Raw genomic sequence first — 20,939 nt, 5'->3', positions numbered from 1 at the left:
GTTCACAGTTCACTGTCCCTGACACGGAACATGCAACTGAAGAAAGAAAAGATGAAAAGGTTGCAACGTAAATTACCAAATTACCTGGCCCAAACTTTGATGTGTAGTTTTCTATTCCTGCCAGATCCAAATAGTGGTTTCTCCTTTCAATGTTCTCATCAACACAATGACGATAGCACCCACTTTGCTCTGGACTGTTCTCACTCTGGTGATATCTGTTAGCAGGAAGCAAAATTACAATTCAGCAGAACTTCTTTAAAGTTGTTATCACCATCTGCAAACCAATAACTAATGGCTTCTTTGAAGTGACAAGGGTGGCTCACAAAGAAACAATGCTTGAAATTCTGGATGACCGGATTTGCTAAGTCAATAGGCCTGAACTGACTGTTCTTTCCCCTCACATAAATCGATCCCGATGTTGCAAAGCAAAGGAGGCTTTTAAATTGCATCGCACGTGCAAAACCAAATAAAAATGCTCCTAAGGTTTGTTACATTCTGTCTTAGGGCCAAAAACCTAAGTGATTCTCTAATTTGGACATGCCAAAGAAAACCTGCTGTTTGATTCATGACTGTTCCCACCACTGTCAGGAAGTGCTGGGGTAAGCCTCATGTTGGATAAACATTCATGTGTATCTGCTTCAGAAAGACAGGCAACAACACAGGTGTAGTAACTAGAGAAAGCCTAAGAAGAGAAGGTGTTGGTAGGATACCCAGAGATAACCGCTGCTTTCCAAAATACAATTAATAAAGTCAGATCAGCCGCTGGCTTCAGAATCTCGACTCCTTTTCCTGCTCAGCTTTGCAATTTTATTTATAGCAGAACTATTTCCTGAGAATGAATATCTGAAATACCATTCATTTATGAGGCAGAAAAAAATCAGGCAGAGGTTTACAGTATTGTAGCCCATAATGCCAAACAATTTATTTCAGCAATTTAAATGGATGTCAGCAGATATGAACAATATTTTCAATACAACAAATAGGATAAGCAGAAAACTCTTGATTAAGACACTGCCTGTCATTCAGATAGCTCAGTCTCTAAGACCACAAGACAGGCTTTGCTCTTTCTCTGTGTGATTGCACTGATGTCAACCTAAGACCAGAATTTGGCCTTGTATCCTACACCAGTTGCTAAATATGGGCTCTGTACTGTATGGTGCCCAGTATGCCACTTTTAGTCTATTAACACATTTCCAGGTTTCCAGAGGCTGCTGATCCCACTGAGCTTTGGCACAAACTGCTTTCCTGGTCTAGCATAGTTCAGGGACATTACAGAACTGAGTCACCCGTGTCTCTGTCAGACATAGGTCTACAATTTCTTTGATAGAAGTCACAAGACTTGACCTACCTGGAAGATCATTTTTGCTCTACTTTGATAGAGGTAGAGTCTCCTGAATGGAGGAGAGTCTGCCTGGAAAGCAGGTAAGCTTTAAAGACTCTGAGTCAGCTTTGAACTCCAGAAGTGACATGGGGTACTGTCAAAAAAGAGGGAATGTCCAGATATTCTTTATTTCTTTGGATACATAGCCAGCTCAGTACCTTTCCTGCCTCAGACACACCTTTACAGGTTGTTACACTTCAGCAGGTCAACATAAAAGATCTTGGGGGCTAGAACCTGGCTAACTGAAGTTGCCAGGCATGAATTGCCTGTGGAAACCACTGGGACTTGCACACATGTGCTGAAGACAATGCACAGTTAAACCCAGAAAAAACATCATTGGGTTTGATCCAACACAATTAAGTAACACTTTATACAGCACTGTCTGTTGAAAACTAAGTTAAAAAGGAACCTGGGTTTTTGTTACTGTAATAAATTCCATCTCTCATCAAGACAGTGAAGAAAAACTATGCCAGTACTGCCACAGCCCTGCATTCTAATAGCTTTCTTACATGCAAGATGACATTCAAGAATATTCATGCAAATATACACAGTGAAGCAATTATATACTGATGAGAGATGTGCTCCACTGTCAAAGAGAACTTGAAGTACTTCTGAGAACTGAAGCATCTGGTATCCAGCCCCACAATGCTCTCCTGCATACACATGGGAAGGACATGGGAAGACACAGGCATGCATCAACCATGCATGAAGCACAGTGTTGTTACTGGTGTTTGGTTTGGTTTGTTTTTTAATAAAAAAAGGCATCTGCTTAAGTGTTTGTGGAGTGTATGAAAGCCTCTTCTAAAATTCCCATGCTGGAGCACCATCCTGATGGCAATAAGCACACAGCAATACAGTAGGTAAGGGGAACAAAGCAGTGACAGAGCACAAGGCAGGAAAATGCAAGGACATTTCCTGAAAGCTACGCTCACTGATAGCATCAAGTTTAAGCCAGTCACGGAGAAATCACTTCAGCAGGAAAGAAAGAGCGAGAGAGAATGTGTATCTGTGGTTAAAAGGAAGATGTTTTAGAGGCTAGTGTGCATCATATTTCCCCTGTTGCGCTAAATGAAATATAAACTAGAATGGCATGAAGATCCCTAACCCACAAAGTTGCCTGCCAGTGCTCTTCCACCTTCAGTTTTATACCACAATATGCCAGGCAAGCTAGCTATGAATCCAGTTACTTCATCTTGATACTTGCATTAGCCCTACAGGTGAAAACTCGTGCCTGTAGCTTCCAGCAGATGAAAAATCTAACCCATCTATCTCCCACCTTTGGGATAAAAATATTTCTATCCATTTTACCTTGAATATTAATCACATCTTGCCTAGAATTCCTAAGTGACTGAATTTGTGAAATGTGTGCACTTCTCACAAGTCGTCATTGCTGCTTTCAAAGGCGAAGTCTCTGCATTAATATCGTGAGATACTGAGGAGCCTCAGGGAGTTTTCCTGAGGGTTAGCAATTTGGCCAGAGTGCACAAACATCCCTGCAACATACACAGTATGAATAGGACATTCTTTGTCCTGTCCACATTTAATGAGATGCAACAAAAACTGCCAGATGCTGACAGTTGTCCAATACTGATCTGCTCAGCTCAAGGTACAGATTTGTCCTGTCTAGGAAGCCTCTAACCAAAGGGATGAGAAGGGAAAATGCAGCAGAGCCAAGATTCTACCCCAACATTTGATGCCTCTGTGACTGTGGATTTAGGTGGAAATGGCTGCTGTTCATAAAACCACTACATCTGCAAAACCAGGACTTTAAGGTGGATGGGAGGGGGACTTCAAACTGAAAGGGGATTTCTGCAATAAATTATCAAACAAAAGCAGTTCATTAAATTCACAGAGGGCAAACCTTTGCTAATGGGCAGAGAGAATCTGAACACCACATCTAGGCCAGCAAGCAAAACCTTGGAGTATTCTTTAGGTCACATGGAGTGTTCTTTAGTTCACAGATGATTTTGTACAGAGTTGCTAACAGAAGATTAGAAGTAATTTTAGTCTTTTTTTAATCTGAAATTTGACTGTACTGGGATTCACTCACTGGGATAACTTGCTAGCATTTTTACTCTATCCAAAAAGGGAGGCACAGTTTTGTTGTCATTTTTAATAAAACTGGATGCTCCTTCTCCTGATAAATTTATTAAACGAAATACATGTATTTGGACAAATATCCCTAAATCCAAGGAAAGTAAATTTGCAGCTGAAGAAACAAATGCAGCTAATGATTCAGTGTCATTACTGTAGCATTTCAGCAAACACTTCCCTCTGCCTTAGCATGAAACATAAAATCCTAAAACATATCAAGCCTATACACTAAGATGACCTGTTTGGTGCAACTAATCTACATTAAAGTGCAGCAAAATTGCTTGCTTTTTATTTGTTTTTCCATCCATTAAAATACCAAAGTCAGAAAAGGAACAGCACACCTAAATGTGACCAAGATATTAACATTTTTCTTCACTGTAAAAAATTTTAATACTTGAAAAATACATTTCAAATTATTATCACATACTCTGAAGTTTAGTGCAGGTAATATCTATCAGGTAGGTAGAACTCATGATAACAGGGTAGATACACATGATTACACATTTTCAGAGGATAAAGGCCTGTTCTGGACTGGCATCCAAAATAATATTGTACATTCTGTTAGGGAAGAACTAAAACCCCCTTTTTATCTAATCTGTAGATGGCTGCAAGTGTACCTGCAGCTCTTCATAAAAGAAACCACTGTGCTTCTGCATTATTGGAAATGGATGCACTGAGTTGCACAGGACTGGTTCCAGTGAAAGACAACAGACAGGTATTTTTTCAAGTGGTGAAATGTATTCTGAAACTTATGGAAAAAAAAAAAAAATTAAATTATGCCAATTTTCCAGCAAGATTACGTTAAATATATTGGTCCTAAGCAAGCAGGTTAATTCCTACATGGGTATTACTTAATAACTAATTCCATAAGGGAGAAGTTGACCTAGAGCCAATGTGGCAGCAGGGAAGCATGGTTTCTGGCAGGTGGGAGTCAGCAGAGATGGCCACTCTGCTAAGTCACTGTGAGGTAAGAAAGAGATGAATTTATTTCTCCTACCAAATGTACAAACACACATTGTAAGTGGAGTTGAGCCACCCCACAGTTGCTATAAGCCAGAACCACCTCAGCAGAATGGAGCATGGAGCAGGCAGCATGCTGGAAGCTCTTGCTTGTTGCTTACTCTGCAGGTCATAGCCTATGTAGACCACTTGCTGTAAAGTTGATTGTCTGCTGCTCTGCTGCAAGCTCCCTCCTTTCCTCCTTCTGCTAGGTACTGCACACCTAGTGCCAGCTCAAAGCCGCTTCCTTTAGGAGGAAAAGTGGTAAGGGGAAGCCAGGCTGGTTACGACCTGGTAAACAAGATTGTCTTAATAAAGCTTGGAGCTAATTGAGTTGACCAGTGAAAAAGATGGGCTGGAAGGAGGACAGAGAAAGGCAGGAGCTGGCCTCTAGGAAGATGAAAAGGGTTTGGGACACTTCTAGCCAAAAGGCTGTGCTATAAACTGCACTAGTAGGCACAATATTTGCAGATAGGATCTAAAAAGACACTGCATGTCCTCCAAAGAGCCAACAGAAGAAGAAAATTTGAGTAATGGGTGCTACAGATTTGCTTTTTTGTTTTAATATACAAAGTATCCACCCATGGAATCTGCTGACAGTTCCACAGTGAAAAAATCCTGTAATTCCTCTATTTTAACGTATTTTTTTAAAAAGCAAGCAAGCATGATATCAGTGGTTGAGGTTTCCTCAGAGGTACCCAGTGCCTGTCAGGAGACAGGGTTCTTTCCCCTTACCTGAGAGAAGCCCGCTGCTTCTTCTCAGAGCTTCTTACTTCTTCATTAGCTTTGCTTTCAGCTCTATGCCTGGCAGACTGCAAATCTGCCAAGAGAAAGTACATTATTCTCACATTACTGCCCTTGCTGATCAGCATAACTAACATGCTACATTGCAAATACATTTTTTTCTTGTCAGTAGATCAAGATGTAATGTATCATTTCATGTAACCTTCTCAAAAGTGCTTTTGTCTGCACAACAGATTTTAGGCAGAATAACCTTGACTGTAGGACATTAGTCAGGGTTAGGCTGCAAGCCATGTGGCAGGTTAAATGGAGCCACATTTCACACTGATATACTTGTCCATCAGGAGGGCTCAGTAGTTTGGAGCTCGATGCTGTACTAATGCATCACACAGCTCCCCAGCAGTGCAAATTTGCTTATGTCTGCACTTGACTGAGTGGATGTATATATTAAAACTGAGGTAACAAGGCTCTCCTTTTGGCTAAGGTGCCCACATTTTCTACTGAAGTATCACTTTAAATAGTTTTAAGTATTTTAATTTAGTACTACTTTACCTACTGAAGTAATTATGCTGATACAACTATTATTAGAGTGAATATAAGGTGAATAAGCCGTAAGAGTATAAGCCATAAGAGTATAAGCCATTTTACAATGGCAGATTCTTGCCAGTACAGAAAAATGTGCAATTATTATGCATAGATTCATAAAGGTTAGTTATCCTTAATTGTTTATTCTTATCCAGCAGCAGTGATAGCTATGCACTTGCAAAATCATTTTATACCACTAGACGTGTTTCCACACAAACTGAGCGCTGTGATATCAGCAGAGTTAAAGTGGTACAAGTCAAAAAGGCCTTAAATCTGCCTTGTAGTACACAAAGGCAATTATACAACATATGGGTTATTGCTGCTTCCAAAAAGAAACAATCATTCAGGAAGGGAACCCTAATTTGCTTAGGAGACACTGAAAGGAAGGTAGGCAATTTTGCACTCAAGATCATAAAGCAGGTTCACGGGGTTTAAAATACCCACATAATTATTTGCCTTTAAGTATATATTTATTTGTATTAACAAAATATGAAGATGGATTTTTAAGGGACTCTTGAAGTTTTTGGTATTTCTTCCAATAGCTGATTGCACATCCTTACCAGTATGATTTAGCAAGATACTCTTTTTCTTCTGGCTCCCATCTGGTGCCACAGTAAGTTTCACTCGCAGAGTTTTGCTGGAACTAGGAGAATGGTTTACTGATGCATCAACTACCTCATAGATCGTATGAAGCAAGCTGGTAATATCCTATGGTTGGAATGAAACACAAAAAGACACACTATTGTGAAAATGGTATGAAACCTACAGCTTTGATACTTATAACTATTTTGGCATTGGGACTATTAAATGCTGAAATATCCTCAGAAGTTACTGAATTTAAAAGAGCTGAACTTGCACAGAACCTTACAAGAAAGGATCCATTTCTCTTTTCTGTTAACCCCCATTTTTTCTAATGTGGACTGCAATATAACTCACAGACACAGAAGGGAGTCATTCAAGTACATCCATATTCTTCTTCATTAAATGGCGTAACATTTATGAAATGAGGCAAACTAGATCAAAACAATAATAAAAGCACAAGGCATTCAGGTTTCCCAAACTGTGAATCAGCAAAATTGTGTTTTGCCTTTTCTCTTCTTTGGTTTCAACAGAACCCAGGGATACCCATTCCTCCTGCACTAAAAATTGAGTTCATATGACCAAAAGAAATACAGCAATTGAAGAAAATCTTGGACATTACAGCCTTACTACTTCTTGGGATTTTATCTTGAGATAGTTAAGTGGTTGATTATATAGAGGAAAACCAGTAAGAGAAGTGGCAGAACTGTAAACCTCAGTTTTGGAAATAAAAGATGTCTGAGTGTCACTCTACCATATGCATATTGGGGTCTAGCTTATTTTGCAAAATTCAAACCATTTCTAAATTTACATTTTTGAACAGCAGAGATTATGCAGTCAGGCCTTTTACAGAACATTCTTCACACATCTGTTTGAGGGCAATGGGACATGAACAAATGCTTACATGTCTGGCTATATCAGAAAGAACAATAGCCAATTTTAATAAGCCCATTGTTTCAAAGAGAAGAAACAATGTTTAGTAGCTGGTGATGCTCAACGGTCTCTCAGGTTGATCTAATCCAGCCAGGCTCAAATAGGGTACTACCTTAAATTGCCAGGATGGAAAGGAGATCTCTTGGCTTGCTTCTTTTCCCCAAAGGGATTTCACCCAAATTGATCCTAGGCATCAACCTAAGGCCAAAGCATACTGCTCATTGCAGGCTATAAAGATTCCATTCAACATATATCTGAGATCTCCATGCTGGTCTTCCTATTCCTTGATCTGTCCTAGTACCTAAGCTCTTTCCAGATGCCTGCAAGCACAAAGGAAATATCTAAATCATCCTTTGTTAAGTCTAACTGGTTCTGAGGACTTAAGAGTCAGGTCTATAAAAATTCAAAACCTCCACAATTTTTCCTTTGCCCAGGTGTCATGTCCATAGCAATGGCAGCTCAAAGTTTAGTATGCCCTAGTGGGTCCCAGCATTTTACTACTCAATATACAACACAGACCTCATTATTTAACCACCTTTAAATGTGACACAGAAACACTAATGTCTACTCACACAGAATTTAGGAAAACACTGACCTTATGGCCAGGACAAATGATTTCACAGTAGACAATTTTCCAGCTCAATAGGCAGAATGAATAACTAAATCCTAGAGGGTGAGACTTCGTCTTAACATGTACGCTCTCTAACTTTTCTGCACTCAGTGGAATTTCTCCAGACTTGTGAGTTCAAGACAACATATTCATAAAAAGAGAGCAGAATTTGCAGTCTCTCGTTCCCCACTGACATATTTTTTCCTACTGTTGCCAAAAAGTCTCTCTATATGGGCTGTTACTACTGTGTCAGTAGCTGCTTTCCATCCTTTTGACAAGAACCACTGTCTAAAGCTTGAACGAGGGAGAGACTGCTCAGTGACAATCTGGTGGAAACCTCAAAGCTCTTTAACACATCTCACTTCTCACACTTCTACTCTAATTTGAAACCTAGCCAGATGTCTAAATAGACACAGCCATATCTGACAGCCAGCTTGAAGGGCTGGATTTTTATTGCATCTATGAGAAAAACCCAACCAAGCAAAAACATAAACAGACAAACAAAACATACCTGTTGCTTTAAACACCCTCCATGAATTATGTTCTAGGACCCTTGTGCTATAATCCTACACCTTGATAAGCCAAACCTTCCCCTTCAGCAGAATATTTAAGCACCATATTTATTCTCAACAGGGCCTCATACGCTCAGCGGTCTGGTGAATGGAGCCTTTCCCATACATTCCTCAACAAGTGTTGGTTAGCCAACATGGCATCTTTCTACCCAAGGCTACTATCAAGAGGTTATTATTAAGTCTTTCATTCACAACAGTCCATCCCCCTTCCTTTTTTCAGCTACGCCAGATGTTTGTACAAGCTGATCATCTAGTCTATTTTAACTTCAATTGGCAAAGACAAAAAGTCTTTACTCCCACTGTCCTTTTACATGATTTTTTTCCAGTGATGAGGTCTAACTTGCTAACTGGCATACAATCTGCCCCTTGTGTTCCCTGAGGGTCTTTCTCAACAAGCCGCTTGACTCAGCAGTTTAAAAAGTACTCCCAAACGCTGCCAAGGAAGGCCAGATGCAGCATTTGTGTGACACATACTTGGCAAGTCAGAAATATGTATACATACATATCACATCAGGACAATTTACATCTCAGCTAAATTAACCCAAATTAACGTCCAGGCTCCAAGGAGTTTAAGAGGCTGCACAGAGGTATCAGGACACCTTGTGGCCTTATGCTCTGCTGCCTTAGCATTTCATCCCATGTTTAATACCCAGCTTCCTCCATGCCGAGCTGAACTGCCCTGCACTCTGGCACTGAATGAACATGGTTGTCAGACTGGATATATGCCAAGATCGAGGTTAGGGATATCCATAAGTAACCGCTTAATGTTTATGCTGATCTTTTAAATACCGACAACATTTTTATTATAGGATTCATTTACTTGTGGTCTTAATTTGAGGTTGGGAATTCTAGCAAACTGACAGTTCTGATTTGGTCAAACAAGTCTGCTTGGGTCATTCTCTACTCTGTCACCTACCAAGGTCCTGGTCGAGTAGGTACCAGCTACAAGTCAGCCTGAACCTCCTGTTGGTTTCCAGTTATAACTTCATAATTGTAACACACAAATTCCTGAGGCACCGATCTGGTAGGAATGGTCTTTGTCAAGGAGTTCTGAACTGTGACTAAAACTACCTTCTCGCAGCCTTTTTTTGGCAGCTAATATGGTAATGGCCTCTTGTCAAATTAGTAGCACTAGACCACTAAAATATATGTTATAAAATTTGTATTTTATAGTTATGTCTATATTTACCTCCAAAAGAATTTTCATCTTCCAGTAGCCTGCTAGGAGACTGAGGCAAGTTATGTTCCCCTTGAAAGCATTCCCACTGAATGTTATCTGTATTTAAATTCCTTAAACAACTGCCTAAAACCATTGAGAAAGCTTTACCTTCTACAGACCAGCTTGTGCATTTCACTGACCTCAAGAGATTTAGCATCAAAGATCAAGAACAGAAGCTAGTTAAATTTTCCTCTTTTCTGGTACACCAAACAGCAGGTCTCAGAGACCACCTACCAAAGAATCTAACTTTACTGCACAAAGGATTATGATTTTTACTAGTCACATGATTTTGCAACTGCTTTGCTTAAGACTGCTTGGCACTTCCCACACAAAAAATTTCATCCCACATTTCTCAAACTTCCTCCCTTTTTACATGAAAAAAACCCCAGGAACAGATTTTTCACTGTTTCCCATTTTTCCAAAAATATAATTTCCTTGGGTTTTTTACTGAAATGAACTTTTAAACCATTTCTAGTTAAAAATCATTGTGGATTTTTAAACTAGTATATTAAACAGATAAAGAGAAATAAGAATTAAACAAACAAACAAAATATTTCTCTCCTTTATAGCAACTGGATTATATTTAAAGGGCAAGTAGGCTGCATGAATCTAACTAACTTCTGAAGGGCTTCTAGGGTGAAGAATTTCTGCTGGGATAGCTAGATTAATCAAGTAAGAAACTATGATATTTTTCCTGAAAGAGGAAAACAAATGCTTGCTGTGTAGCATCCAAACAGCCAGCACATGCCATACTCAGATTTATTTGTGGCTTGCTTATTGAACACTACAGTTGGTTTTTCCAGGGCTGAGGGATTTAACAAAGTTAATCTGTAATTTTTCCACATCCTATTTTATCAAGCAGGTAATACAACAAAGCATATTAAAAAGAGCAACTTTAATAGATTGCCAGAAACGCTTGCATTAGAAATATCAAAAAGCGAACAGTTAAGGCCACACATGTATGCTGCGCTCACACATGTATCTGCAGAATACTTTACAGATCTCCAGTAGGAGATTAGCAGGAATCTAGAACATTCAGAGAAACTAATTCGTCTGCAAAAAAGAACAAGAGCAAATTACATTGAAGTACTCTTCATTTCTTACAGAACTCATGTGACTGAGAAAGTCCCTATTCCAGGTATTAATTTTTTACTTCTAAGGAACATTAGGGGTACAGGGATGACCCTATTTTTTCAGTATTTCCAGTATTAGTGTAGCTTATGATCACAGGACTAGTTAGCATAATAGAGATTCTCTAAAAGAAATGAAGAGGCTTTTCCAGCAGAATTAATTTAACAGAATGAGATATTTGCACCATCCCCACCACCCCCAAAACACAAAACAACAACAACAACCACCAAACAAAAAAATCCCAATGAGTTTAATAACACTGACAGAAAACATTCAGTTTGATTGTCTTTGTAACTTGTCTGGGAGAGATGTCTTTGGCTCCTGTGAAAACCGAAAGAGAAAGTTGTATTTTCTCTTAATATTTCTCTCTGAGACAAGTCCACCCCATCTAATGGCTGAAAAGATGACCCCTCTGATACAGACGGGCACTACTCCTCTATCTGTTGGTTCCATTGCTCTTTCTGTATCATGAGTAAATACAACATTGACAAACATAGTGAAAACCAGCAAATTTCAAGATAGAGGTCAGGCTGATAAACGGTAGCCCCCCAAAAGCCAGTATCTTTTCCCAAGTCAAAGATTTGGTGCTGAATTCTGAATGAAATAACCTCAAACTTTTTCACTCATTACAGAGGATATGAGCAAAAATAACTAAAAAGGGAAAGAAAAAAAGAAAGGAAGCATAAGAGGAAAAATTGAGTATTTAGTGTAAGATACAAAGAACATTTGTAGCATTAAAAATGCATGAAGAGAAACATCAATATCAGTTCATTACCTTTCCCTCAGAAAAAGAAAAGTACAAATGTCTCATTTGTACTTTGTTTGTAGTCTGATTTTTACATACAGCAGGATGTTTTTATTGCAACATCAGCTTTGTTTGATCGCATACATTTTTGAATCATTCTTATTTGGAACCTGAAGGGATCTTCACTTGCTATCTACTCAACTACTCTAGAAGAATTTCTCTTTTTTTTACTTCTGACAAGCAACTTTCTTGTGCGCTTATTCCTGTGCAGCCACTCACCAAAGAAACTCAATTTTCCAAGAATGAATTGATTGGGGGCAGGGGAAGGGAAGGCTAGTATTTATGAAGTATAATTACATTCAGAGAGCTCAATATAAAACCCCATGGATCAAACCACATTAGTTCAATTATCCAAGTTTCAAGTCCGATTACAAATATCCGTGTGAAGATAATTACAGTGCAGCTGTCAGTTCTAAAAAGGCCTGCAGTACATAATGAATTGTCCTCTTATGGCTTATGGAATGAAGGGAAACATTATTAGCCAAGTTTTGTAATATACATGTTAGAGCAGGAAAAGTTATCTCCCACTATACCAAAAGGACTGAAAAATGGTTGTCTTCTATGACAGAAAAAGCAGTAGTTTAATAACATACAGTAATGCTAATTTTGTAATTTGCCATCCCAATAATTATGCTTTCATAATGGGTGTATCTCTTCAAGAAGCATGAATAGATCTGAATTTCTATTTATAAGGACTACGGAGTAAGTCATACAGACTCTAGGAGGAAATCAAAGTAGTATTAAGTTCTGAAGATGTTGTTAAGATCCAAAAGAAATTTCACTAAGATGGAATTTGAATGCTCTTGTGGTGATTTGTCATTGTGTAAAACCCAAGGGAAATTTTATCCAGTAACTAAATCCATATCTTATTTACAATTTTCAAACATTTTAATGAAAAAAACATTTAGTCCACTTGTAAAATTGCACCCCACCTACACATCTCTCACAAACTTAATTTAACACTGTGTATTCCTTTGGAAACTCTCTGGACATGAAATCCAATGTTTTAAACACAATGACTTTGAATCAAATGAAATGGATGTGGGTGGGCAAGTCATTTCCTTTTTCAGTGTCTCACTTTTCCAACATGAAAAACAAGAGTGATAAGTCTGACTTCTTTTTGTGAAGCACCTCAAGGTCTACAGATAGAAATCTGACTTAAGAAATTTCATCTTTCTGTTAAATCCAGCTATAAATCCAGGAGACATTAAAGTCAAATTTTCAAAGAAGGAGAAAAGGTCCACACTAAGCTTTTCTCACCAGAACACTGGACCTTTGTTTAGAAAAGCTGACCCGTTCTGAAAGCATTTTCATCAGCTCACTAAATGGCACTGGTACAGACCAGCCCTCTTCCTCAGACTGTCTGTTCTGTCCCTGATCCTGCAATGTGCTTCACATACTTTTAACTCAAAGCATGTGTCCCGTTCATTTTAACTGAAGCTATTCACATGTTTAATGTTCACCATCATTATGTCCTTTGCTGGATCAGGAGTGGAGCTGCTTAATGAACAACAGTATCAGGCCCACTATGTTGACTGCCAGTCTCTCAGGGGCTAATAGAACAAGAAATTCTATGTCATATGAAGAGACTGAAATTCCTTTTTTGTGGCCAAGATTATCTATGAGCTGCTATCATCAGTCATTCTTGCACAAACAACTCTTAAATTGCATCTGGATTCCACAGAAGACAACCAACAAGATGGATTATACAAATGGCACTGGAACAGCTTGCAAAAGAAGTGTGCGACATAACTGGGAAATGCTGCAATGGTGCATAATATTTGTTTCTATCTTTGGTCACATGTAAAGAGCTGAAAATTATCAACCTATCTGGTCCCTTGGTTAAAAGAATTTTTTTTTGGCACAGGTTCAAGCCTGAATGTAGCAACCTCTAGACCTCAGAGTAGTATAATTTTCAGTCCCTGCACAGATTTGGTTTCAGTTAAGCTGCAGTCTGTTCTTGTAGCAGGGAGAGGTAGAATTTGGCTGTAACATATTCTCTAAGTACAGTCAAATTAAGCTCTTTGGTGTACCACATAATCACAAATAATTATTGTATACATACTTAAAAGCATATTCTCGTTATGTTCAGCATATGGAACTCCCACTGACATTACTGGGAATTCCATGCCTGAATGTAAAGGACACCCATGTGTGCGGGTTTGGGTTTTGTGTGTTTTTCCCCTATTCTTTGAGAGTCACGAAAATCTTGTAATGAAGACTTAGCCTTGGGTCTTGAAAGATCTGGGTTCAATCTGCCACTAGGTTCTTGTGATACTTCAGGCAAGTTATTTCATTTTTCTGGTCTCTGTTCCCCATGTATTAACAAATACAATACTACTTCCTCACCGCAGCCCCCCTTCTTCTTGCCCTCTCTCTATATATCTCATCTTCCCATTTGAAACTCTGGACTTGACCTATAACTTTTAATCTGCGTATTCTCTTGCATGAGGGGCACAGATTTAATTTGACTATTCAAAGCACTATCAGAGTAGAGACAATGAAAAAAGCCTAGTAATGATGTTCATATACATCTTAAAAACCCTGAACAGCCACCATATTAGGCAATTCGTTCATAAATGTCAAAAGAGGTTTTCTTCAGTCTTCTAGGAGAAAATTCTGCCCTCATTTGGTGTCTAAGGCCACTGTACTTCCAGTATTTACCCTATTCCTTTCAATCACTCTTTAGTAATTTTCACAGACACCAGCATAAGAGCCAAGAGAGACAAAACCTGTCAATTTTCAGCTGCTTATCTGAAGGCATGGGAGCCAGTAAACACACTTCACAAAAAAGTCAATGACAGCACATTGCAGTAAATCTCAGTAAAAGACATTCTTCTAGAAGAAATATCATTCAGTTTGGACAGAAATAGTTCTGAAAAAGGACTGTATTCTAAACTATACATCCTCTTATTTGGCTTCTTATTTGCATGGGAAATATGACTTGAAGACATCCTGGTAATAAAAAATACACACGGGTATGCTTTGACAGGCATTCACTATGGTCCTCCAGCAAATATCATCAACGTTATTTATACTTGGAGGGAGAAGGCAGCGATCAGCCTAATATTCACAAAAACAACAGAACAGTATGGTTAGTCCTACTGGAAAGAATGTCAGAAAGCAACCTTGCTATTTGGTTAGCTTAACTCTGAAAAGCAGGATAGAAGCCAGAACAATATACATTTGCAAGGGTTTATTTTGACAGTGTGTTTAGTTGTTCAGTTGTTTCAGATATTTTTCCTCCTCAAATGCCAGTACTATTTTTTAAAGGCTAATCCCAGATATTAAACAACAACCAGCTTAAAAAGTGGTACAGTACATCTGAAAACAGTAAACTACTGGTGGGATTGTTTCTAGGAGGGAAGGGTCCATGGAAACTGCTGTTTAAGTTGGCAGGACACCTCTATTTCATAGAAGAAAAAAATGTTCCTGTTATAAAACACTTCTCTTGTTAGCAAATGCTGCACACAAAGGGGCAGCTGTACTTTGCTTACCTCACGTGTGACTCTTCCGTTGTTATCAAAGTCATACAGTGTGAAGGTCCATTCTTGCCTGTTATCTTCCTCTACAGACACATCACATTGCAATTCCTAAGAAACATGCAAAGAGCAGCTGATTACCTAAAGCAAAAGGCCTGTTTGCAGAGGAGACTCTCCGTAGAAGGAGGCTGCTTGCTTGCTTTCTTCCTTCCTCCCTCCCTCGCGGGAGGAAGCTTTCAGGATATGTCCCGGGGAGGCCTCTGTCCACCACAATGAAGGAGTCTCATCACAATCACATGATAATCCTAACTCCCCTGGGCTAGACTTTAGGGAATCTGCAAGATGCTTTCTACTTCATTGTAGAAAACACAGAAAGGTACAAGACAACTGCTCCCCGAAGCTCTTGAAATATAATAAGATTTCCCACTAAAAAGTGAGAAGGAAAGCTCTGCTTAACACAGGAAGAGAAAGATAACAGAAATAGACTCACAGAACGAGGCGGTACACCACAGTGCCAGGAGTAGTCATTAATACAAAATGGGCATAGAGCACAAATCCCCACTAGTGAGACCTGTCCTTGACACAGATATTTGATATCCAAAGGCTGTCAGAGTTAGTGCAGTACAGCATTGTGCCACCGAAGCTCCTGAAATGGAGCCTGCCTAGGAACCGACAGGTAAGAACGACCTGGGAGTAGCGCCTGGTCCTTATTTTAACTGTGCTTCTGTTAGTGAGAGTGTGGTCTGTGGAAGGCCTGAAAGAATCGATTTGTTAAAGGGAAAAAAAAAATCCCCAAACCAAAACTGAGCCTTCAGTCAAGAACAAAGGATGCACTTTGACTGACTCCATTCACCTGGGTGCAAATCTCTCAAGACCTGTGCAATCAGAATTATCCAGGGCCACAACAAGGCAAACCAGAAAAGTTACAGTGCAATTAAAATGAAAGCCACTGTATGCAACTAAAATAAACAGCTCCAAATAGCTTCGGCATAACAGAGCTCAAAATACCTGGTTGATCTTCTGACTTGAAACCAATTCCCTACAGCAGTTACGGGTACCCCCTGTCCCCTGCCGAGTTCAAAGGCAGGCTTCTCTCAGTTGTAACGAGCCGGCTGAAAGCTGCCAAGTGCCCCACACTCTACTGTGGAAACACAGTTTCATATTACATAAACATTCCCGGCACCTTTAAAAGCCAAATCACATCCACTTCAGATTTAGACCTCTTGTCTCAACACTTGCGTTTCTGATTCTTTTATACTCTTAAAACATTTAGCAGTCTCTTAGCTCCTACCTTACATAGCTGGAAAACTTTCATTTGTAGAACAAGGGGGGGGGGGGGGAATCAATACTTGGTTTCTTGCCACATATTAATACTTCCCTGTCCCACACTGCCTAACATAACATCTTTATGTGAGGATGTGCTCTGCTTAGTTAAGAGCCATGGCAACCTTCCCTGTATTAGTCATGGTGCCTAGTACCAAGTGCTAACCTTTATGGCATGCCAAGAACTACTTGGGAACAAACACAGACTCTGCCGGTACGGTGGAGTTCCAGCTACTCTGGCACCAAACATGTTGACAGGTGTCCTCCAACGTTCAAATATCAAGGCACTGTTAATTGCAATTTATCATGCCTTTCCTGTCTGCAAATGTCTGCTACTCAAGGTAGAATATAAAATGTGCCTGGAAAAAGAGCTATTGCTATGAAAAAGAAACAAAAAAAGGGGCAGGAAATGTCACCTCCCCCCAGAAGGCACACAAGCACCTAGCAATACCTGAACTGCCTATGAGAAAGCTACCTCCTTTTAATTAGCATTAAAACAGTAAAAAATAAATCATACCAGACTACTAAATCTGCTCTAGAGAAGGAAACAAACACTTGAGCCATGCTGCAAGGTAGCTGCGTGGTCTTTTAAATAACAATTGAGGAATGCAAAGCTCATTACTGTGACAGGCTGACAGCACTGAAAGGTAGAAGTTTGCCACATTTGCTGGAGTGCAGAGAGATGAAAATTCGTGCTGTTTCTTGCCCATATCAGAGTATCTTCCTCCTCACCAAGACAGACAACCCTCTAGCTGGATGACAGCATGTTTCAATACTCATATTTATTAAATGACTCCCTATATAAGCAAAACCTGCCAACTACACACAGTGTCTGGCAGTTTTATGATGTTTGTAAGTCTGCAAGGAAATAGACCATCAGACTCATTGCCCTCCAGGATCCTTTTCCTCCTGCCATGTGATCAGATGGATTTCCCGTGTAGCAGGTCAGGGTTATTTCACTTTGGAGGCCCAGGCACAGAAGACCAATGGTTAAGGAAGCTGTCACAAACTTCTTTTGCACTAGATGGATTTAACCAAGTGCAATAGTCCATGAAAGTCAATCTAAAGATTTGATAACATGGTAGCTGGCATAACAAATTACTAACGAAAGGATCATAGATAAAGGGTGAAACAAAACGCCTCTTCTTACTATACATTTCACATCCTCCAGAGTAATGATCATCATTTAATCCTCTCCAAACCTGGAAATACATCTTGCTAATCACCTTAATAAGGAGCACCAATAGTAAGACACTGACTTGTGCCAATTCTGCTTCCTTCTGTACCCATTACAATCGTTAGGACCAATATACATGCATCAGAGGGCACTATTTGGTCCATAGGTTATTTTTCTACCATAATTATGTCAGTACAGTGAAACTTTAAAATATAGAGGACTCACTTCAAATTTCAGCTGCTTCTTGGAACCTGTGCGTGCGTCACTTTCTTTTTCTGCTTTCTTTTCATCTCCACTGCAAACTCCATCTGTCTTCTCTGGAGGCAAAGCCACTGCGAAAAATATATTTAAGAAAAAATGCTTATAAGGAAATGTCAAAGCAGTCTTATATTTGCAAATATGCCTTTATATTTAGGGTGAAATTGATTTCAGCAAACTTGTATGAGAGGTTCATTATACTTGATTTGCTTTTGTGTTTACTACACATCTGGGATAATTTCAGCAGACAAGCTACCAACAGCTTTTGGTACACAGCCTCTCCTACAAACATCACTGGAGTCACAGGAAGTTCAAACACAGTATTATGAGAATATAAATCAGCAGAACTGTTACTGTAAATAAGTTGAATGATTTGCAAAATATTGAAAGTTTGCGACGTATTGCAAAAACGCATTGCATTCACCAGCAGTGAATGAAGTAATGAACCTGAAATGAAATCCTCATTCTGTTTCAACTTCCTTCTTCTAATACACACAAACCTTATTACCTTCCAAAAAGGTAACACCACCTGCCAAAAAGGTTAAGCTGCGTTTTTTCATATATGTATGAAAAAGTATATTTCACCTAGGTTTCAAGTTAAAACATTATGCACTTGCATAATTCAATAGCACTCATAAAGAACATCACTATTAACATCTATCAGACATATATCACAACATATCATAACATAACATATATCAGATATATAACAGAAAGATACATATACTTCTCGTAGATTAAAAGACAAATGCCAGGAACTTAGTAGCTGTGCCTTTGGCTCCTGCAGAGGCACTCAGCCTTGCACATGATGAAACCCTGTATCTGAAGAAAATTAATTCTATATTCATCAGTGTTACAAAAATATACAGAGATTTTTTTAACCCTACCCTCAAACGTTTTAGATACGATTTTTTAATACATCCACATACCTCTGCCAACAATGTTATGCCCATACTTCATTAGGCAAAGCAGTAATCCTGCATACTCCCCAAAAAATAGAAGATAATGAGAGAATGTGGGTCTTAAAGTCAGCGGTTTTTCCCTTGCACTGCAGCATTTGCATTTACCCAAAGCCTTCATCCTAATGCTATGTAGGAATCGTTTCTTGGGGATGCCTTTGTAAGTGAGATCTCATGTAAATGCCAGTTCAGTAAAGTCAGATTCCTTACAAAAAAGGAGACATGATCCTCTCCAGTTCAGGGTGACCCATTTCAAACTGGGTTTACTCTGTGGCTCTACTGGTGGTCAGCACTACTCAGGTGCCTCCCAAGCACTCTCCCAGGAAAGCAAGTCACTACCATGCTAGAAATTAAGATATTATATTAGCCATTTTTCAGCATTTTCTTTCACATTTAAAATAGAACAATTAGCTTAGGAAAAAAAATAATCTACCCATACCATGGCTTTATAGTCTCAGATATTCCAAAAGCTAAGATTTCTGCCACAACATTCACATGGCCACACTACAATATATATTGCAGTTTCTAGTCTTATTTCTTTGTTTAAATTTAACACTATTGTATTACTTTTTTTGGTTTTGTTTTCAAAACTGTTGTATACTCTAAAAGATTCTGCATGTGCAGTAAAGAGAAGGGAATAAGGTAGACACCCTAACCTTTGGAATTTCCTGACTTTGATACTTATTTGCAGTTTTGATGTGATACTAATGCCAGCTTCCCAACACACGCATGTAATTTGCATTGTACAAATGCAAGCAGACATGGCATTTATTATACGCATACTGACACACTGATACACTTTGATTTCTACTCCAAGCCATGTTAGGATTTCCTACACCAGACATAAGCTAAGCAGGAAAGTCAGCTGAAGGAAAAGAAAGCTCGTTTCACAGCAGTTTCTTCCCTTGTCCTTTTAACCTGGTGTTATTGGATGAGCAGGGACTGTTTCTTAGGAGGCTTTTGTATAGTGTTTATCATAATGAAGGCACATATTAAAATAAATATTACTTATAATACAGAACTCTGAAGTATATCTGAAGAAAGGCCATTTGCTTTATACTCACTTTGCCCATAAATACAACTCCATATTCCTGGAAGTTCAAAGCTAAGGCCACAAAAAGGCCCCCTTAAAACAGAAGACAGCATTTGGTTGTCTACCTTAGCCCAGCCTTGTTGTTTCCTTCTAAAATCAACAAGAAATGAAAAGCTAACATGGGCCTTCATAACAAGGACAGTTACATTGATAGTGGTTCTTCATGACTACTAAATGTGCCTATAGATTTTCAGTGGCTCTTTTGTACCAGCGATCAGTTTCTCATACTAACAGTTCTAACTAAGCTGATAGAAAGATTTGTATGAAGGGCTTTTGCAATCCCTCACAATCCCTTACAAGAAACGTTTGTGTGAGGGGCTGGTATGACCCCTAGCTTCGTTGGAACAATGGACAACCAATTGGAAAAAAAATCCACCCCTGTTATCACACATACTTTTAAATGTATAAGGGTACCTAATGGCCAAAAGACTGCTACGGTGGTCTTTTAACTGTTAAGGGACAGCATCCCAAATGACATTGGCATGGCAAACAGCATTTGGCTGAGAGCATTGAGAAGCAGATCCTGCACAAGGTGACTATTCCCTGCCCCAATGCTCTTTGTTGAGTTTTTCTGTCAAAACGAAGTGTCTCACAGAGCATCCTCTCCCTTCCACCACCACGCTCTTGCACTGTGCTGAAAGCTGCTGGCATATGAAAAGAGCATCAGAGTTCCCCAGTCCACAGGGTGCTTCAGAGAGTAACGGCACAGTTACCTTCTGGTTGCAGGAACAGCCCTTCCACTGGCACGTTTAATAACCTTTCTGGATGTACAGTTTGTGCGTTCAGATAAGAAGCTTTCACTTTAATGTATAATTTAGGTAACAGAGGAAAAAATGTGAGAAGACAAATTAGTCTCAAAAAACAGGAGTTCAGCTATTGGGGAAGGAGGGGATACATCTTGCAGTACACTCCTTGAGAGAGTTTAAAATACTGTATGCCAGAAATTATCCTTTTTGAGCTTTGCTGACCTTTGATCTGAAGAACTCATTGGCCTTGCT

General features: G+C 39.2%; 1 protein-coding gene across 2 annotated transcripts in view; it reads right to left on the bottom strand.

The window, feature by feature from the left end:
- The window catches only part of NKD1 (NKD inhibitor of WNT signaling pathway 1), a 115,587-nt gene that overhangs the window by 7,703 nt on the left and 86,945 nt on the right, over positions 1 to 20,939 (bottom strand). The window contains exons 5-9 of one of the 2 annotated variants that reach the window (XM_069793638.1): positions 17,857 to 17,963; positions 15,147 to 15,242; positions 6,361 to 6,508; positions 5,210 to 5,294; positions 85 to 215 (exon numbers count right to left, since the gene is read on the bottom strand). In XM_069793638.1, the coding sequence (XP_069649739.1) occupies positions 85 to 215; positions 5,210 to 5,294; positions 6,361 to 6,508; positions 15,147 to 15,242; positions 17,857 to 17,963 (567 nt within the window). The remainder of the gene's footprint in view (positions 1 to 84; positions 216 to 5,209; positions 5,295 to 6,360; positions 6,509 to 15,146; positions 15,243 to 17,856; positions 17,964 to 20,939) is intronic. The other variant, XM_069793640.1, reaches the window with a different exon arrangement.

Source organism: Haliaeetus albicilla, chromosome 10, assembly GCF_947461875.1.
Source record: "Haliaeetus albicilla chromosome 10, bHalAlb1.1, whole genome shotgun sequence".
Classification (NCBI taxonomy): Eukaryota; Metazoa; Chordata; class Aves; order Accipitriformes; family Accipitridae; genus Haliaeetus; species Haliaeetus albicilla.
Note: the sequence above shows the minus strand (reverse complement) of the source record. Positions and strands in the feature narration are given on the sequence as shown.